The 15,818-nt window shown below is 37.4% G+C and overlaps 1 protein-coding gene across 3 annotated transcripts in view; it reads left to right on the forward strand.

Moving 5' to 3' along the window:
* The window catches only part of nkain4 (sodium/potassium transporting ATPase interacting 4), a 75,309-nt gene that overhangs the window by 34,746 nt on the left and 24,745 nt on the right, over positions 1-15,818 (forward strand). For all 3 annotated transcript variants that reach the window (XM_039684453.2, XM_039684452.2, XM_089124188.1), the window contains exons 3-4: positions 3,125-3,205; positions 10,449-10,631. In XM_039684453.2, the coding sequence (XP_039540387.1) occupies positions 3,125-3,205; positions 10,449-10,631 (264 nt within the window). The remainder of the gene's footprint in view (positions 1-3,124; positions 3,206-10,448; positions 10,632-15,818) is intronic.

Consider the following 15,818-nt stretch of genomic DNA (forward strand, 5'->3'; position numbering starts at 1 on the left):
AATTAGTGTTCTATGAAGCATAGGGTTCTTTTCTCAACTCCAAAGAACCTTTTATGATTAAAAAAAAGCTTCCATAATGACAAGAAAGAACCCTTTTGGCACAGAGGCTCTTTATAGGCTATTATTCAATCATATATTACATTATTCTGTGATATTTTTTAGTTGTAATTAAATTATGTTTATAAAAAACCCTGAAATGACACTCTTCGTGTGATATTGATTTACTACATAAAATGAAATAAATATATACATTTTCTAACCCCCATATCTTGAATTTGTTGATCATTCACATGCATTCATAAACACATTTTAGGATCTTGTTTGTCAATAATATGAAATATTTAATCCGGAAAGGACAAAAACAAATGATAATGAATGAACCCAAAAGGTTCCAAATAGAACCTTTTTCCTGGTTACAAGGGTTCTTTTTTCTAAAGGGTTCTTATTATTGAACACTTAAAAAGGGTTCTGTGTAGAACCTTTTAGGGGTTCCAAATGCATAGCGCTGATAGAACCTTTTAAGTTTCTATATAGAACATGTTCTTCTAAGAGTGTACTTACACTATTACATACACTCTTAGAAGAAAAGGTTCTATCAGTGCTAGATATTTGGAACCCCTAAAAGGTTCTATACACTCTTAAAAAAAGGTTCCTCTGGAACCCTGGGGTTCCATACTTGGCCAATAGAACCTTTTACAAAAAAAATGGTTCTATATAGAACCATTTTGGAGTTCCATATATGAAGCGGGGATGGAACCATTTCTGGTTCTAAATAGAACCATTTCTTCTAAGAGTGTACCTTGGGTCACTAGCAACCCTATACACTTTTTACAAACATTAATTAGAAAACAGACATATACTTATATATACTTTTTACTTTTATACTTTTTGACATTGGCTGTCATGAGGCATTATAACTGTGTTATGAATATTTTTCGTGAACTCAACTACAGTGGTACTAATTGAATTTGTCATTAAAAATTGATAATGGCTTCATGATGTCAAAATGTAATGTTAACCAATAAAGCTAGGTGCTTTCTTAAGTTTGATAATTAATCTGCTATGTCATGTTTATGACAGGTTGTGTTATCTTAGTAATGTCAAGTTGTCATGACAAAGACACTGACAGGTTATGATGTATTGGTTAATGTCAAGGACATCTCAAACAATGCCATATTTGCATTACAAATGTCATAACTGAGCGAATGACACTTAATAACAGTTGTCACAAACATGCATAAAATTTCCATATTCATAACATATGTCATGTCATGATTATGAAGGTGTCATGTTAGTCTTATGCATACCCCTTCAAGTAAAGTGTTACCTGTTATTCTTTAATATTGTTTGGCTCCATATAAAGTTTTGCAAGTTTGCTCCATTTTTCACTTTGTAAGAAGCTCAGTTATCCACAATGGAAAAAAGCCTCAGACAAACTATTCTTCTGATCTTTGTATATCAGAGGAGGAATTGCCAGTGTAGGGCGTTTTGAAAAATATCTCTTTTGCAGTTTGGTGGAAATGTTTCTTTAGAGCAGTCTCAAGCTGGTCTTCAGTAAGGGACTGACAGGAAACCTGAGATCCATTTTTACACTTAATAAATGTTTCTTTTTCTCTTTCTGAGAGTTTATATACAAGCAGCACTGATTCAGATTAACATTTCAATGGGATTTATAGGGTTGTAAAACCCTAATTGATTGTGTTTGTGTGTGGTAAACAAAAGTACAAACGACCAGGAAGACACCAGGGTTGGTGTTCAAATGAGATGTACTGCTATAAAAGAAGAACAAAGAAAGATACAAATCTGGGATTAAAAGATAAGAGGCTGTTTAAAAGAAGGGCGTTACATCCAAACACACTCACTGCGGATGTTTTCAAGCATCTACTTGTTTCCTTTATACTCTGAGAAAACAGCTCTGATGTGATTTACTGGTACTGGAACAGGTTAAGTTTGAACTAGATAGAGAATTGCATAAGAGTACTCATATGTGATGGTACAGAGGCTCAGTGATGGTAAACAGTACTTTGATCTATATTATACTGAATGATTGTATTGACATAATGTGATGCAACATGGAAATTGTCAGCATTTACTCCTCTGTGGAACATAAATACTATTTTTATACTATCAAAGTCAATGGGGTCCAATGTTATTTTAGAGCTTTTTCCATTGTATTGCCAAAAAAAGTTCACCAAAATATCTTTTACTCTCTGCAGAAAAAAGAAAGTTATACAAGTTTGTAACTCCATGAGTAAATGATGACTTTTTTTGTGAACTATCCCTTTAAAACTGTATTTTATGCATCACTACAAAATATTTTTCTTTTAAAAAACTATATAAATAATTTGTAATACATGATTTAAAAAAGCATCTTGTTCATCAAGGCTGTATTTATTTGATCAAAACACACTAAAATATATAATACTGTAAAATATTACCACAATTTAAAATGGTTTTCTATTGTAATATATTTTTAACATGTAATGTATTCCTGTGATCGACACCAGTCTTCAGAGATGCTTTTCCTATTATTATCAATGTTGAACAATTAATATTTTTGTGGAAAAGTTAACAAAGATACACTACTTTTTAAAATAAATGCTTTCCATTCACCAAAGAATCCTGAAAAACGTTTCAACGTCAATAATAATAAGAACCTTTATTCATAATTGAGCTCCAAAAATAATTAATGATAACGAATCACCAAATCATCATGATTTCTGAAGGATCATGTGACACTTTTGACCGGAGTAATGAATGATGCCGAAAATGCTTTGCGTTTGCTTACAACAGAGAACAGTTATTTTGAACTGTAATGATATTTCACAATATTAAAGTTTAAATAAATGCAGTCTTGGTGATCATGAAATACCAAAAAAATGGATTATTGAAAGATTTTGAACAGTAGTGAAAACAAAAATCCATAGAAAAATGTTAACTTTACAGACATTTCCTTCAACTCACCTCAATGGCTAATTCAAAATATCTATGGTATCATTCCTGTAAAAATACAGACGGTTCTCCTTCATATTAACAAAGCACAATGTGCCGTATTTTCGCGTATGTTGCTGTGTTTTGAGTGCGTTGTGTTGAATGAGTGATGAATTGTCCATCTTTTCGGCAGTATACGGTGTGGACCGCAGTGTGGGTGGCCTGGAACGTCTTCATCATCTGCTTCTACCTGGAGGTTGGAGGTCTGACGAAGGTAACTCACACATGGCTCAGCTGTCAATGTTTAAGAGTATCAGGCATTTTAATGACCCTGTTTTACAGATAAACGGCACCATTTAATTTAGTTTAGTTTTACAGATTGTCTGACTAGCTGTCCTTGTACCAAAACCTTTGTGTATTTGGTTGCCAAGTGTCTAGTAACACATCTAGACGCATTCTGTGTGAGTGTCTTGGAATCAGACGAGAGCCTTTTGGAAAAGCCGTTGTGTGTTATCCCTAACCCATCCCATGATACACTTCTCTCTACATGCGCTGACAGGTCATGGACACAAACACTCAGCCCCGAGTGTCTAAGCAGTGAGAAACAAGCTCGCTGTATAATTTACACATTCTACTCTCGGTGTGTGTGTGTGTTTTTGACTCCTGCTTGGCCCAGTTTCCTGGCCTCAGATTTCTTGTTCCCACACAACTAAAGGCACTTATCCTCTTTCAGAAGTTGGAGCGAGACTGGATGAGAACATCTTAAAGTCTCATAGATGCATGCTGAGTAAATCTGGTGCATGTGTAATGAGCTGCTGTTATATCAGAACTCTTGTTCACTGTTCACTGCAGATTATCCCAGGATAAAGGGAATAATTGGCCAAAAAAACTGATGCCTGGGTCATACTTATTAGACTCTTTGGTTTGTTCATTTCTCATAAGGAAGAGGGCTGTTTATTTGGACTCTTAAAGTCCCTGTAAAGGCAATTCTACAAAATAAATGTTAGAAATGTATTGCTAAAACATATTACAAAGACTGTGAAGTACTGAATTGTGGAGTTAAGCCCCGTTCACACCGTCAGCGACAAAGCGACATGATCCCATTCATTTCGCGAGACACAAGCGACAATGACAGTTGGCGACAGAATGTGGGCGTGTCAAGAGACAAGCGACAAAAGTTGAGAAATTTCAATTTTATGCAAATGAGAAGCGACAACCAATAGAAAAGAAGACTTTCAGTGGAGCTCACGCATCGCTGTCTCGAGTGCAGGCAAGACAGAAAGAAAGAGTTTGAGGACGATTTCACCATTTTATATGATTTGACTGTAGCCACATACATATATAATAAAATGATGCATGGAAAACAAACTGTCGACAGTTTCAGTGAGTTTAACTCATACATTTAATGTTATAGTGTGAGTATTGTCATAGTATAGTCGAGTGTTTTAATTTTATGATGCACGTTTAGCACAATTCCCCCTGCATTACATTGACTATTAGGCACAAGAAAATGGATTATTTGTCAAATTCAAATGAAGTTTTTATAATTTGTGACAGTATGAGTGAGTTTAATTTGTTCGTTGATCGATCGTTAATCTAGTAAAGAATTTAATCCACTGAACGCTGCTGTGGTAATATAAAAACACTCTACCAACAGCATACGGTTTCTTTTTAGCCTTAAAAGTCATTTATTCCAAGTCAAATTAAAATTATATAGTTGTATATGTCACTTGTGATGGTCTTTTGTATAGATATGGCTAGACGTGCAGTCTACCAATAACATCAGAGCGACAGCACTACGAACGCCCACAAGCGACATCACCGTACAGAGCCTAGCGACACACAGCGACAAAGTCGCTGGCGGTGTGAACGGGGCTTTAGACCGGTTTTTCTCCATTACTATTTTTCGTATTTTTTGGATGGGGCTAACTGTACGTTCACACCGACGCCGACTTGAGCTTCCAAAGCGCCAGTCATTCATTTTCAATGGAAGCTGGCTTCTCTCAGCTGCAAGGAGCGTCAAATCCATCGGCGTCGCGTTTTGGACATTTTGGGCGTTTTGAGCGTCAATCAGACAGTTGAAAGAAGCTCAACTTTATGGTAATGAGCTGTGACGTGGTTCAGCAGCAAGCAGCGGCAAAACGCCAGCAACCAATCGGAGTATAGACGTCCTTCACGCTGGCTTATTACGGAGAAACATACAATGTAAACTTTCGTTCCTACCAAAACATTAGTTCTGAGTAAATGGAAGAGAAGCTAATCATCACCGTTGCTGTGTTTCCTACAGGTTTCGTATCATTTATGACATGACGTTGTTTGCTTATAGGGACCACATGAGCGCAACTTTTATTTGAAATATTTACGAACGCTCGTTTTAAAGCGGGAATGCTATTAATTTGCTCACGGTGACACCGATTTGACCGCAAATAATAATAATAATAGCTAGCTATTTTTTTCCCGACCAAATGTGACCAAAACGGTTATAAAAATGCTGTCATTGTAAAAGGTTTCTTCACTTTTTTTTCAGTTTATTACATTTCATGTTGTGACACTTCTATTTTCCCTGCAACATCAGAGCGTCCAAAGCGTCAACAAGCTTCCCCGTACTTTTTCACAAGCGTCCTTGACAGGGCGACCAGAGCTTCTTTGACGCTCAAGTCGGCGGCGGTGTGACCATACAGTAAAACGGGGCTCGATGACGCACTGGAGCCCCTGAGCTCGTGGACACGCCCCTACTTGATGACGCCTGGAGCCCCTGAGGCCCCTCCCCTAACAATAGAGCTCAATCGCGAGTTACTATCAGTACTATTAGTAACTACAGTCTACAGTTTTCTAGCTAGCTATGCCTTCGACACGGAAATGCGTAGGCTACTACCTGGATGCGATCATGTACAAAACAGATCGGTGTCTTTATTTAAATTTCCAAAAAACAATCACATCAAGAAGAGGTGGATTAATTTTGTTTAGAGCCAACCTTGATAGCTGAGGATCACCGCCAAGGTGCCAACTTTGCCTCTGATAGTTTTACACGGGATAGTTTTATAAACTTTCGTCGGACACAACTGGGATTCACTGATAATCCGCTGTTGCTGGTGAACGGGGCCGAAACGACTATCTCTCGCCTCAGCGTTCATCCTCCCGTCCCGAAAACAGGATCACCTTAAATCACCGTCGGCAGCTTTCCCGCGAGTGGGCGTGGTTTCAGTGCAGCCAGCGGACACGCCCCCAGCGTTTGAGAGCAGAGAATAATGCTCATTTTTTCAAGATTTTGACTTATTTTATGCACTTGCCGGCTTTTTATCATTCAAATTTGGCTGGGTGGCTAATAACACTTTTTTAATGGATAATAACACACACTTAATTTTGACTTTAAAGGGACTTAAACAACAAAAGAGATTGGAAGCGTATACTGTTGTTACAATTCATCCCACCTTCGTTTTAGTATTTCTTTTCTCCCTCTGTCTCACACAGTCACGCTCCGTCACTCCCTCCCTTTTTTTCCTGTGCTGTCTGTCACAGGTGGGACGTCCTTCTCCCAAACACCCCCCAACCTCTGTAAAGTCAGGTTACATGAATATTCATGAGCTTTTGCAGACAAATCTGCTGTCCAGAAAGCAGCGAGTAGAAGCGCATTGATCCTTTCTTTTCTGTCTGTGTGTGTTTGTATGTGTGTGTGTGTTTTCTCCATTATCCGCTTGTCCTCCTGCTGTCCATATGTAGCAACGAGGGAGCTGTGTGTGTCCATCTGTTGGGTTAATGCCTGAGCCCGGCCCTCTGCCACCTGCTCCCCGTAACACCCCATTATTCAGCCCGCTTCATTAACACGGCCCACCGCAACGCCTCCATATATGATTGTCCCACTGCTGTCTGTACTGTCATACACAGAATAATACACAATATGTTAATATCATCCTGCTTTGAGGACCCCCTACTGTTAGATTGATTACAGCTGGACCGTGAGGAGAAGACTAGCAAACAGTGTGACTACAGTAGATTCTGTCTGCTTGTTTTTCTGTCTGTCTCTCAATTCATTTATCTGTCTGTCTGTCTCAGTGTTTATCATATCTGTCTGTCTCTCACACACAATATACCGGTCTGTTTGTGCCTATCTCTCTCTCTCTCTCTCTCTCTCTCTCTCTTTCTGTATCACAATGTTTATCAGTAGTGGCAGTCAGTGCTTTTCAAAGGTGTTTGTAATAAAATCTAACAACTATACATTTATTAAATGAAAATGATTATTTATTATTGGCCACATATTGCAAAGTCCTGCCTAATCAAGAGCTCATTCAGTCGCCAAATAAATAGCCTTGGATTCCAGGTAGTACAAAATACACCGATTGAAATGTTTGAAAAGCGTTCAAGCACATTTCAAACCTTGAAAAAATAATGGTTAAAATCAAGAATTTTCTAAACTTTCAGTATTCTCTATGAATAATGTATGAAATACAGGCAAAAAATAGTGCAAATCAAAACGAATGAGTCAAACCGGTTCAAATAATTACATAAACCACTCAGACATTGTCACTTTTGGTCTCAATCGATACATTTTTTTTTGTGTGGATAAATTTAAAGATACACTGTGTAACTCTTTTAGTTTATTCTTAGCTAAAAACACTTAGTTCTTTCAAAAATATATGTGCTCATTGATGTATATTTACTTTGTTCAAGTAATAAAGTATCCTCGTGAGTGTATAATATGCCATTGAAAATACATACGGGTAAGGGGTTTCTAATGTCGGTCGCCATGTTGCCCCTCCATCTTGAAAGTACATTAGTCAGAGAGGGACATACCCGTTAATTCAAGCTTCGCCTTTCGCATTTACGTTTGAGTTAACACTCATGGACGAGGTCGAACTGGAAGCCATGTTAATCTTGGACTACATTGGCCACCGTAGGGGTTAAAACGAATCGGAATTGAGAGGAACAGAAACTAATGTTCACTGGATGGTTATATACCTTTTCACCGATAGATGGGGGTAAAAATCACACAGTGTAGCTTTAAAAATGCACCTCCATGTGAGCATCAATACACTGGCAGTGTTTAGGAGGATTTGAATGACTAATGATCCAAAAAAGGTGACTATTAATAATGATATAATTTCATAAGACTTGATTTAGATTTTTTTCAAAATTTTTATTTCGAATTTATGCAAAAGAACAAATAAAATCAATTAGATGAATCGAAATAGAATAACACAATAAAACAAATTAATTAATAATAGTTACAGCCAAATACTTTTTTTCTCTTACTCGTATAAATGTCCATTTCATAAGACCACCACACAATGCTCAGTCCTAGATCTCTAATATTTCATGAGCAAATCGAGGTGGCTTAGTGATGAAGTATTTTGCTATCATCAAGAGCAAAGCTGCAGAGATCTACGTTAGCTTCGACTGCTGCCATAGAAACAGAAGTTCAGCGAACGCTAACACAACGCAGACCAATCATTCCCACACGACATGAACATGAAAAAAATCTGTCACATTCAGATAATGAAGTACCATATTAACTCACTGAACACGAGTCATGTACTTTTGCTGAAGAGGGAAAGCATATTAAGTGGTTGGGACTCTCTCTCTCTTTCTTTCTCTCGGTCTCATTGATTGAGGTGTTTGTGTGGGGTTGTCCTCTCATGCATGGCTGCAGGCTGTGTCTGTCAGTCTCACACTGTGACTGTGATTAAATACGAGACAGGACGGTCTGTATCGACCCCCCTACACGAACACACACTCTTCTCTATGACATATAGTCACACGTATAATGATGATGCCTACTGATGATGAAGGGGACGAACGCCTCTGTGCCTCCATTAGCCAGAAAGAGGTCAAGGACGAGTTACTCTCTAATAAGCGTAGAAAGTCCATAGGTTTTGGGTTTGACAAGTGTCATTCATCTCATGCAGCCTGAGAACTGTGTGGATTGACAGAATCCATTACATCTGATGTGCATTTGCAGCAACACGCAGCGTTCAGGACCACGTGACACAGACACACATCGTGGTCACTTAATTTGTAGGAATATGTGAATTGGGAGTCAAAATTTTTTACTGAATACATTTTGGTACAAGGTTAATGATAGTAGGGCTGGAATGCTATAGCTAAACATATTTTTCACTGATTTTATATATTTCTTGATATTTATGTGAACACCATATTAATACTGTATTTGACCCCCTTTCACCGTCAGAACTGCCTTAATTCTACATGGCATTGATTCAACAAGGTGCTGAAAGCGTTCTTTAGAAATGTTGGCCCATATTGATAGGATAGCATCTTGCAGTTGATGGAGATTTGAGGGATACACATCAAGGGCACGAAGCTCCCGTTCCACCACATCCCAAAGATGCTCTATTGAGTTGAGATCTGGTGACTGTGGGGGCCATTTTAGTACAGTGAACTCATTGTCATGTTCAAGAAACCAATTTGAAATGCCCTAACTAGTAGACTGGTGTATTTTTGCCACAGCTGGATAAAAGTGGTTTCTGGACAAATTTTACGAGAGATTTAAAGGGTTAGTTCACCCAAAAATGAAAATTCTGTCAGTATTTACTCACCCTCATGTTGTTCCAACCCCGTAAGACCTTCGTTCATCTTCGGAACACAAATTAAGATATTTAAGATATTAAGATCGCTCCTGCATACAGTCCATAGGCTTCTTGAGGTACTGGCTCTTGCTGTCCCCGAAAAGTAATTAAAGACATCGTTAAAATAGTCCAAGTGACTACAGTGGGTCAATCTTAAGTTTATCAAACGACGAGAACACTTTTGTGCGCAAAAAAACAACAAAAATAACGACTTTATTTCAACTATTCACTTCCTTCTCCATGAGCCTATAGTCCGTTAACGTAGTGTGATTGCGTAGAGCTACGTCACACGTAGGCTCACTATTGGCCGACGCTGGTCATGTGTGTGTGATGCGTGTGACGTACAATAACAGAAGCTTACGCTATTTAACTAGTAACCTGACTCGCGCAGAGGGAGAAATAAACGAATAGTTGAAATAAAGTCGTTATTTTTGTTGTTTTTTTGCGCACAAAAGTGTTCTCGTCGTTTGATAAACTTAAGATTGACCCACTGTAGTCACTTGGACTATTTTAACGATGTCTTTAATGACTTTTCGAGGACAGCAAGAGCCAGTCCCTCAAGAAGCCTATGGACTGTATGCAGGAGCGATCTTAATATCTTAAATATCTTAATTTGTGTTCTGAAGATGAACGAAGGTCTTACGGGGTTGGAACAACATGAGGGTGAGTAAATACTGACAGAATTTTCATTTTTGGGTGAACTAACCCTTTAACAGCACATTGTAGATGGTGTGTGTGTCATGTTTAAATCTAGTTATAAATATAATCACAGCATTTTTGTAAATACAGTATACTTGCCTTTCCTTCATCTCATGTTTATGAATCAGATTCTTTGTCGGCCCTGTGTTAAATTATACATCCATGCTTTACAGCGCACACTCCCTTATCGGTTATATTGAGGCTAATGACAACAACTCCCCTCTTTCCTTTCAGGACAGCAACCTCTTGACCTTTAACATCTCGGCACACCGCTCCTGGTGGAGCGAGCACGGGCCGGGATGCATCTCCAGCGAAGAGCGTGTTGCGGATACACAGTCCTATATACAAATCATGGGCTGTCTGCTGGAGTACCAGTACATCGAAGTCCTCCACTGCGGCTTCCAGATCCTCACCTCAGTAAGTCGCTCCAAAACACACACACACACTAATCCTATGCCAAGGCATGTAGAAAAGCTAAAACACTCAATAAACATTCCTTAAATAGTCCAAAACCAAAGTTTTACTATGGTTTATGGTCTCCACTGACTATTTTTACACTGACTATGAGCATGTTGTTGCTTGTATATAGCATAACTGAAAGGGTTTTCATAATACAAGTTTACAAGACTGTATGAGAAAACATTGCCTGTCTCTATACACTCAACCAGTCCTTAAAAAGCACACCAGTTTAAAGTGCGCCCTGAATACAGCACTGTATGTGTGTTGTGCTGAAGTGGCCCTCTTGAGTCGAGGTCTGGCACGGCTCCAGGTCTGGTTGGGCAAACTCCGTGGATTATAATCAGCAGGCAGCAAAACAGAAGGACCGTGAGCGCATTTTCTTAAAGGGATCTGTTTTGTTGACTTAAAGTCCCCCTGTGGTGAAAATCCAGCTTTTAGTGTTGTTAATATGTCTTTGTGGTGTTTTTAATGTGCTTTAAGACAAACCATGTGCAAATTCACACATGTCAACACCGTTGCTGAGTATTTTCTCCTTAAAACTGCAGTGAAACAAAGACAGTCTCAAAAACGCAGTTTGTAACCAATCAGATCAACCAGTGGATGTCTGAGCTGGTGTGAGTGAGTGGAGGCAGGCTAATTTGCATATTCATAGGTCTGCGTATACTAAATGAGACGAGGGTGTCGAGTTACGTTACAGCTATTTGAGAGGCATGGAGATGTTTTTCAAGGAAAAAACATTTAAATATTTAATTTGGTGATCAATTTAAATATTAAATTTGGTGAATTTAATTTAATGGTGATCAAAGAGGAGTTTTGAGGAGGGATACAATTATTTACTAAACGGGGACTTTAAATGTGCTGTGCACAGTAGCCTACTGAGGTATATGGATACTTAAGCCACACTTATGATGTCTCATATATTATAATAATATAATATAATATAATATAATATAATATACTGTGTGGTCAGTACAATTTTTTAAAAGAAATTATTTATTTATTTTTTAAATTTAAATTTTTAGATCAATAGTGAGAGTAAAGACATTTATAAATAATTTTAAAGAAGATTTCCATTTTTTTTTTTAATTTCTCTTTTGACGAATGTTTTCTATTAATCAAAGAATCCTGGTACAAAGTTGTCAGCATTGATGATGATAATAATAACTGTTTCTTGAGCATCACAATCCTCATATCAGAATGATTTCTGGAGGATCATGTGACACTGAAAACTGGAGAAATTATGCTGTAAATATAGCTTTGATCTCAGGAATAAATTTGAAAATGGAAAATTGTTATTTTAAATGGTTATATATAAATAATTTTTTTAATATATATTTTTATAATGAAAAAAAAAATTATATATATATATATATATATATATACATACACTACCAGTCAAAAGTTTTAGATCAATAAGATTTTTTATATTTTTAAATGAAGTCTCTTCTGCTCACCAAGGCTGCTTTATTTGATGAAAAAAAAGACAAACAGTAATATTGTGAAATATTAGGACAATTTAAAATGACTGTTTTCTATTTTAATATATTTCAAAATATAATTTGAAAGCTGAATTTTCGACATCATTTCTGTCGCTGATTACACATCAGTTTTCAGTGTCACATGATCCTTCAGAAATCATTCTTATATGCTGATTTTATGCTCAAAAAACATAAATTATTATCTTCAATGTTGAAAACAGCCGTGTATCATTTCCCCCCCCAAATTTTCTGATGAATAGAAAGTTCAAAAGAACAGCATTTATTTAAAATAAAATCTTTTCTAACATTATAAATGTCTTTACTGTAACTTTTGATCAATTTAACTCATCCTTAATGAATAGAAGTATTTTCTAATTTCTTTCCCCCAAAAATAAAAAATAAATTCTTACTGACCCCAAAGTTTTGAATGGTAGTGATTAATGTTACAAAAGCTTTCCATTTCAGATCAATTCTGTTCTTTTGAACTTTCTATTCATCAAAGAATCCAGAAATAAACATGTAAAAAACTGTTTTCAACATGGATAATAATCATAAATGTTTCTTGAACATCATATTATAATCATTTCTGTAGGATCATGTGACACTGAAGACTGGAGTAATGATGCTGTAAATTCAGCTTTGATCACAGGAATAAATTACACTTCACTATATATTCACATAGAAAACCGCTGTTTTAAATTGTAATAAATATTAGTTTGTTTGTTTTTTTTGTATTTTTTTTTTTATCAAATAATTGCAGCTTTGGTGAGCAGAAGAGACTTATTTTAAAAACACAAAAAATCGTACCAATCTAAAACTTTTGACCGGTAGTGTATATATAAAATGTTTTGTGTTCTTTTACTTTCATCATCTTTGTCTCAAAACATGTCACACACAAGCTGTCTCTGTTCATTCTTGTTGTGAAATAAAGCCTACATGTCTGATGGTCTGAAGGGTTGGGAGTGCCGGAAGGTTCTAGAAAGTGATGATTATCCTCTCATGCTCCAACAATGAACTGCTAACTTCATGATGAGAGCTGAACAAAGTGGCCTTCGGGAAGTGGGAGTTGCACACACACACACACACACACACACACACACGGTTAAAGTTCAAACAGGCTTCTTCAGTGGGAGTGCAGAGATTAGTTAGAAAAATAGAGATTTTTATCTCCATTGGCCAAAGTACACAGCTTGTGGTTCAGTAAAAAATTGGAAAATGAAGTAAAACGCTCAGAAGAATGGGAATATGGATAAAGGGCCAAATGAATCTCTCTGCAATGCAACAAAAGAAACGTCACCCACCCGGCAAGACATGTTTGTGGTGGCAGGCAAGACTGGGAGAGAAACATTTGTCCCCTGTGTGAGAAATTCTGTTGCTTTGGATTGTGAGAGCAAACGATAGACAGAGTTGAGTCAGATACTTCATATACATTTCTGTGTGTGTGTGTGTGTGTAACTTCAGAACTGGGTCACAATCAGAAACACTTATGGTGAATAGTCATGTTATAAGCATCCGAGAATGTGCAGTCACAAGAGTACGTAGGACACACACCAGAGATGACAGGCGAACGACTGTGAGAGTCTCAGCTTTATGTACATCCCTCCCAGCGTCTGTTTTCCCATCAGTGTGAGCCGTGAGGGAGGAACCTGTGGAAAGTCTGTTTTCAGCCCTCAATTATGGCACTACCTAACACTAGTACAAAGCATAACATTTCATTTGTCCTATTGAGGTTGACAATCAAACATATTTTGATCTTCTTTTACTGGCCTTTAAAAAACTGTACCGCTGTCCTAGTATGCGTCTCAGATTTCACTCGGATGTTATCAGCATGAGTGTGTGGATGAGTTCATTCCTCCTCCATCTTTGTATCTCACTATTTTCTCGTCTGACATATTTCCTCTCATATCTCAGTTGCTTCTTTCTTCAGTAAAACACCGAAGTTTAGATAAGGCAGCTGTTTCAGACGGAGAAGAATGTCTTGTCAGGATGGTATGGGACTTCATCACTTTCTTTCCCATCATGCTCTCTGCCCCAGGGAGGGACGATAGATAGCTGTGGAACATTTTACCCGAAATTTAGACGTTCAAGTCCACACTGAAAATCGATGAAACATCTAAAAGCTCCACTGGAAAACTATGTTTTTGTTTAGATATAATGCATTAAAGGAGTAGTTCACTTTAAAAAAAAATTATTAAACCACCGCAGGGAGCGAGACACTTTGAAGTGAGATTTTTCTTAATCATGTTCTCAGCCACAGTCTGAATGTATTCAGCTAAACAAGCTGAATTTGTGATACGTGATCGCTTTTATTTATTAATATTATTTTGGTAAATACATCAATTAAAGGAGTAGTTCACTTTTCAAAAAACTTTTGCTGATAATTTACTCACCCCCATGTCATCCAAGATGTCCACGTCTTTCTTTCTTCAGTCGAAAAGAAATTAAGGTTTTTGATGAAAACATTCCAGGATTTTTCTCCATATAATGGACTTCAGTGGGAACCAAATGGTTCAAGGTCCAAAAGACAGTTTCAGTGCAAACTGCGAACTGTTCAAAGTGATTTAAATGATTCCAGACGATGAATAAGGATCTTATCAAGCGAAACGATCGCTCATTTAAGTTTTATAAGCTCAAATGCTCGCCTTGCTCTGTTCTGTGATGCGCGTTCGTGACCCTCCTGTTCGAACTCGTTCATCAAAATGAATGAATCTTGATCCGAGTCAATTTATTCTTTTCGTTCGTTGAATGAACCAAATGATTTAGAAAAAGATTTGTTCATTTTAATAAACGAGTTTGAACAGGAGAGTCACGAACGTGCGTCACAGAACAGAGTAAGGTGAGCATTTGAGTTTATAAAACTTAAACTTTGTTATTATATTTTTAAATGAGCGATCGTTTCGCTTGATGAGACCCTTATTCATCATCTGGAATCATTTAAAGCCCTTTGAACAGTTTGCACTGAAACTGTCTTTTGGACCTTGAATCGTTTGGTTCCCATTGAAGTCCATTATATGGAGAAAAATCCTGGAATGTTTTCATCAAAAACCTTAATTTCTTTTCGACTGAAGAAAGAATGACGTGGACATCTTGGCTGACATGGGGGTGAGTAAATTATCAGCAAAAGTTTTTTGAAAAGTGAACTACTCCTTTAATTGATGTATTTACCAAAATAATATTAATAAATAAAAGCGATCACGTATCACAAATTCAGCTTGTTTAGCTGAATACATTCAGACTGTGGCTGAGAACATGATTAAGAAAAATCTCACTTCAAAGTGTCTCGCTCCCTGCGGTGGTTTAATCACTTTCCATGTACACACAAGTGGGTTTTGGATTGGACGTGGCCGGCTGCAAACTTCAGAGAGCCGTTTGTTTAGCATGGCGTGTGGAGTTTTCTCGCCTGTTGTTTTAATCTCAGACCTGCTGTAAGAGTGCTTGCTTGCGTGTCCGAGAGCACTTTTGTGAAGTGGTGTTGAGAGTGGGTCAACGTTCTCTTTTTCATGGACATATCCGGCCATCGATGTCCGGGATTCAGCTTTTGCTTTCTTCAGTCGCCATTCATTGTTTACATGCATAGTTTTTGTTTCAGTCTAACTGAATTCATTCTGATTGGTGAATCTGAATGTAGTTTTTACATGAACGCTAAACAAGTGATCTGTTGATGTGC

Source organism: Pimephales promelas, chromosome 20, assembly GCF_988280905.1.
Source record: "Pimephales promelas chromosome 20, fPimPro1.hap1.1, whole genome shotgun sequence".
In the NCBI taxonomy this organism is placed as follows: Eukaryota; Metazoa; Chordata; class Actinopteri; order Cypriniformes; family Leuciscidae; genus Pimephales; species Pimephales promelas.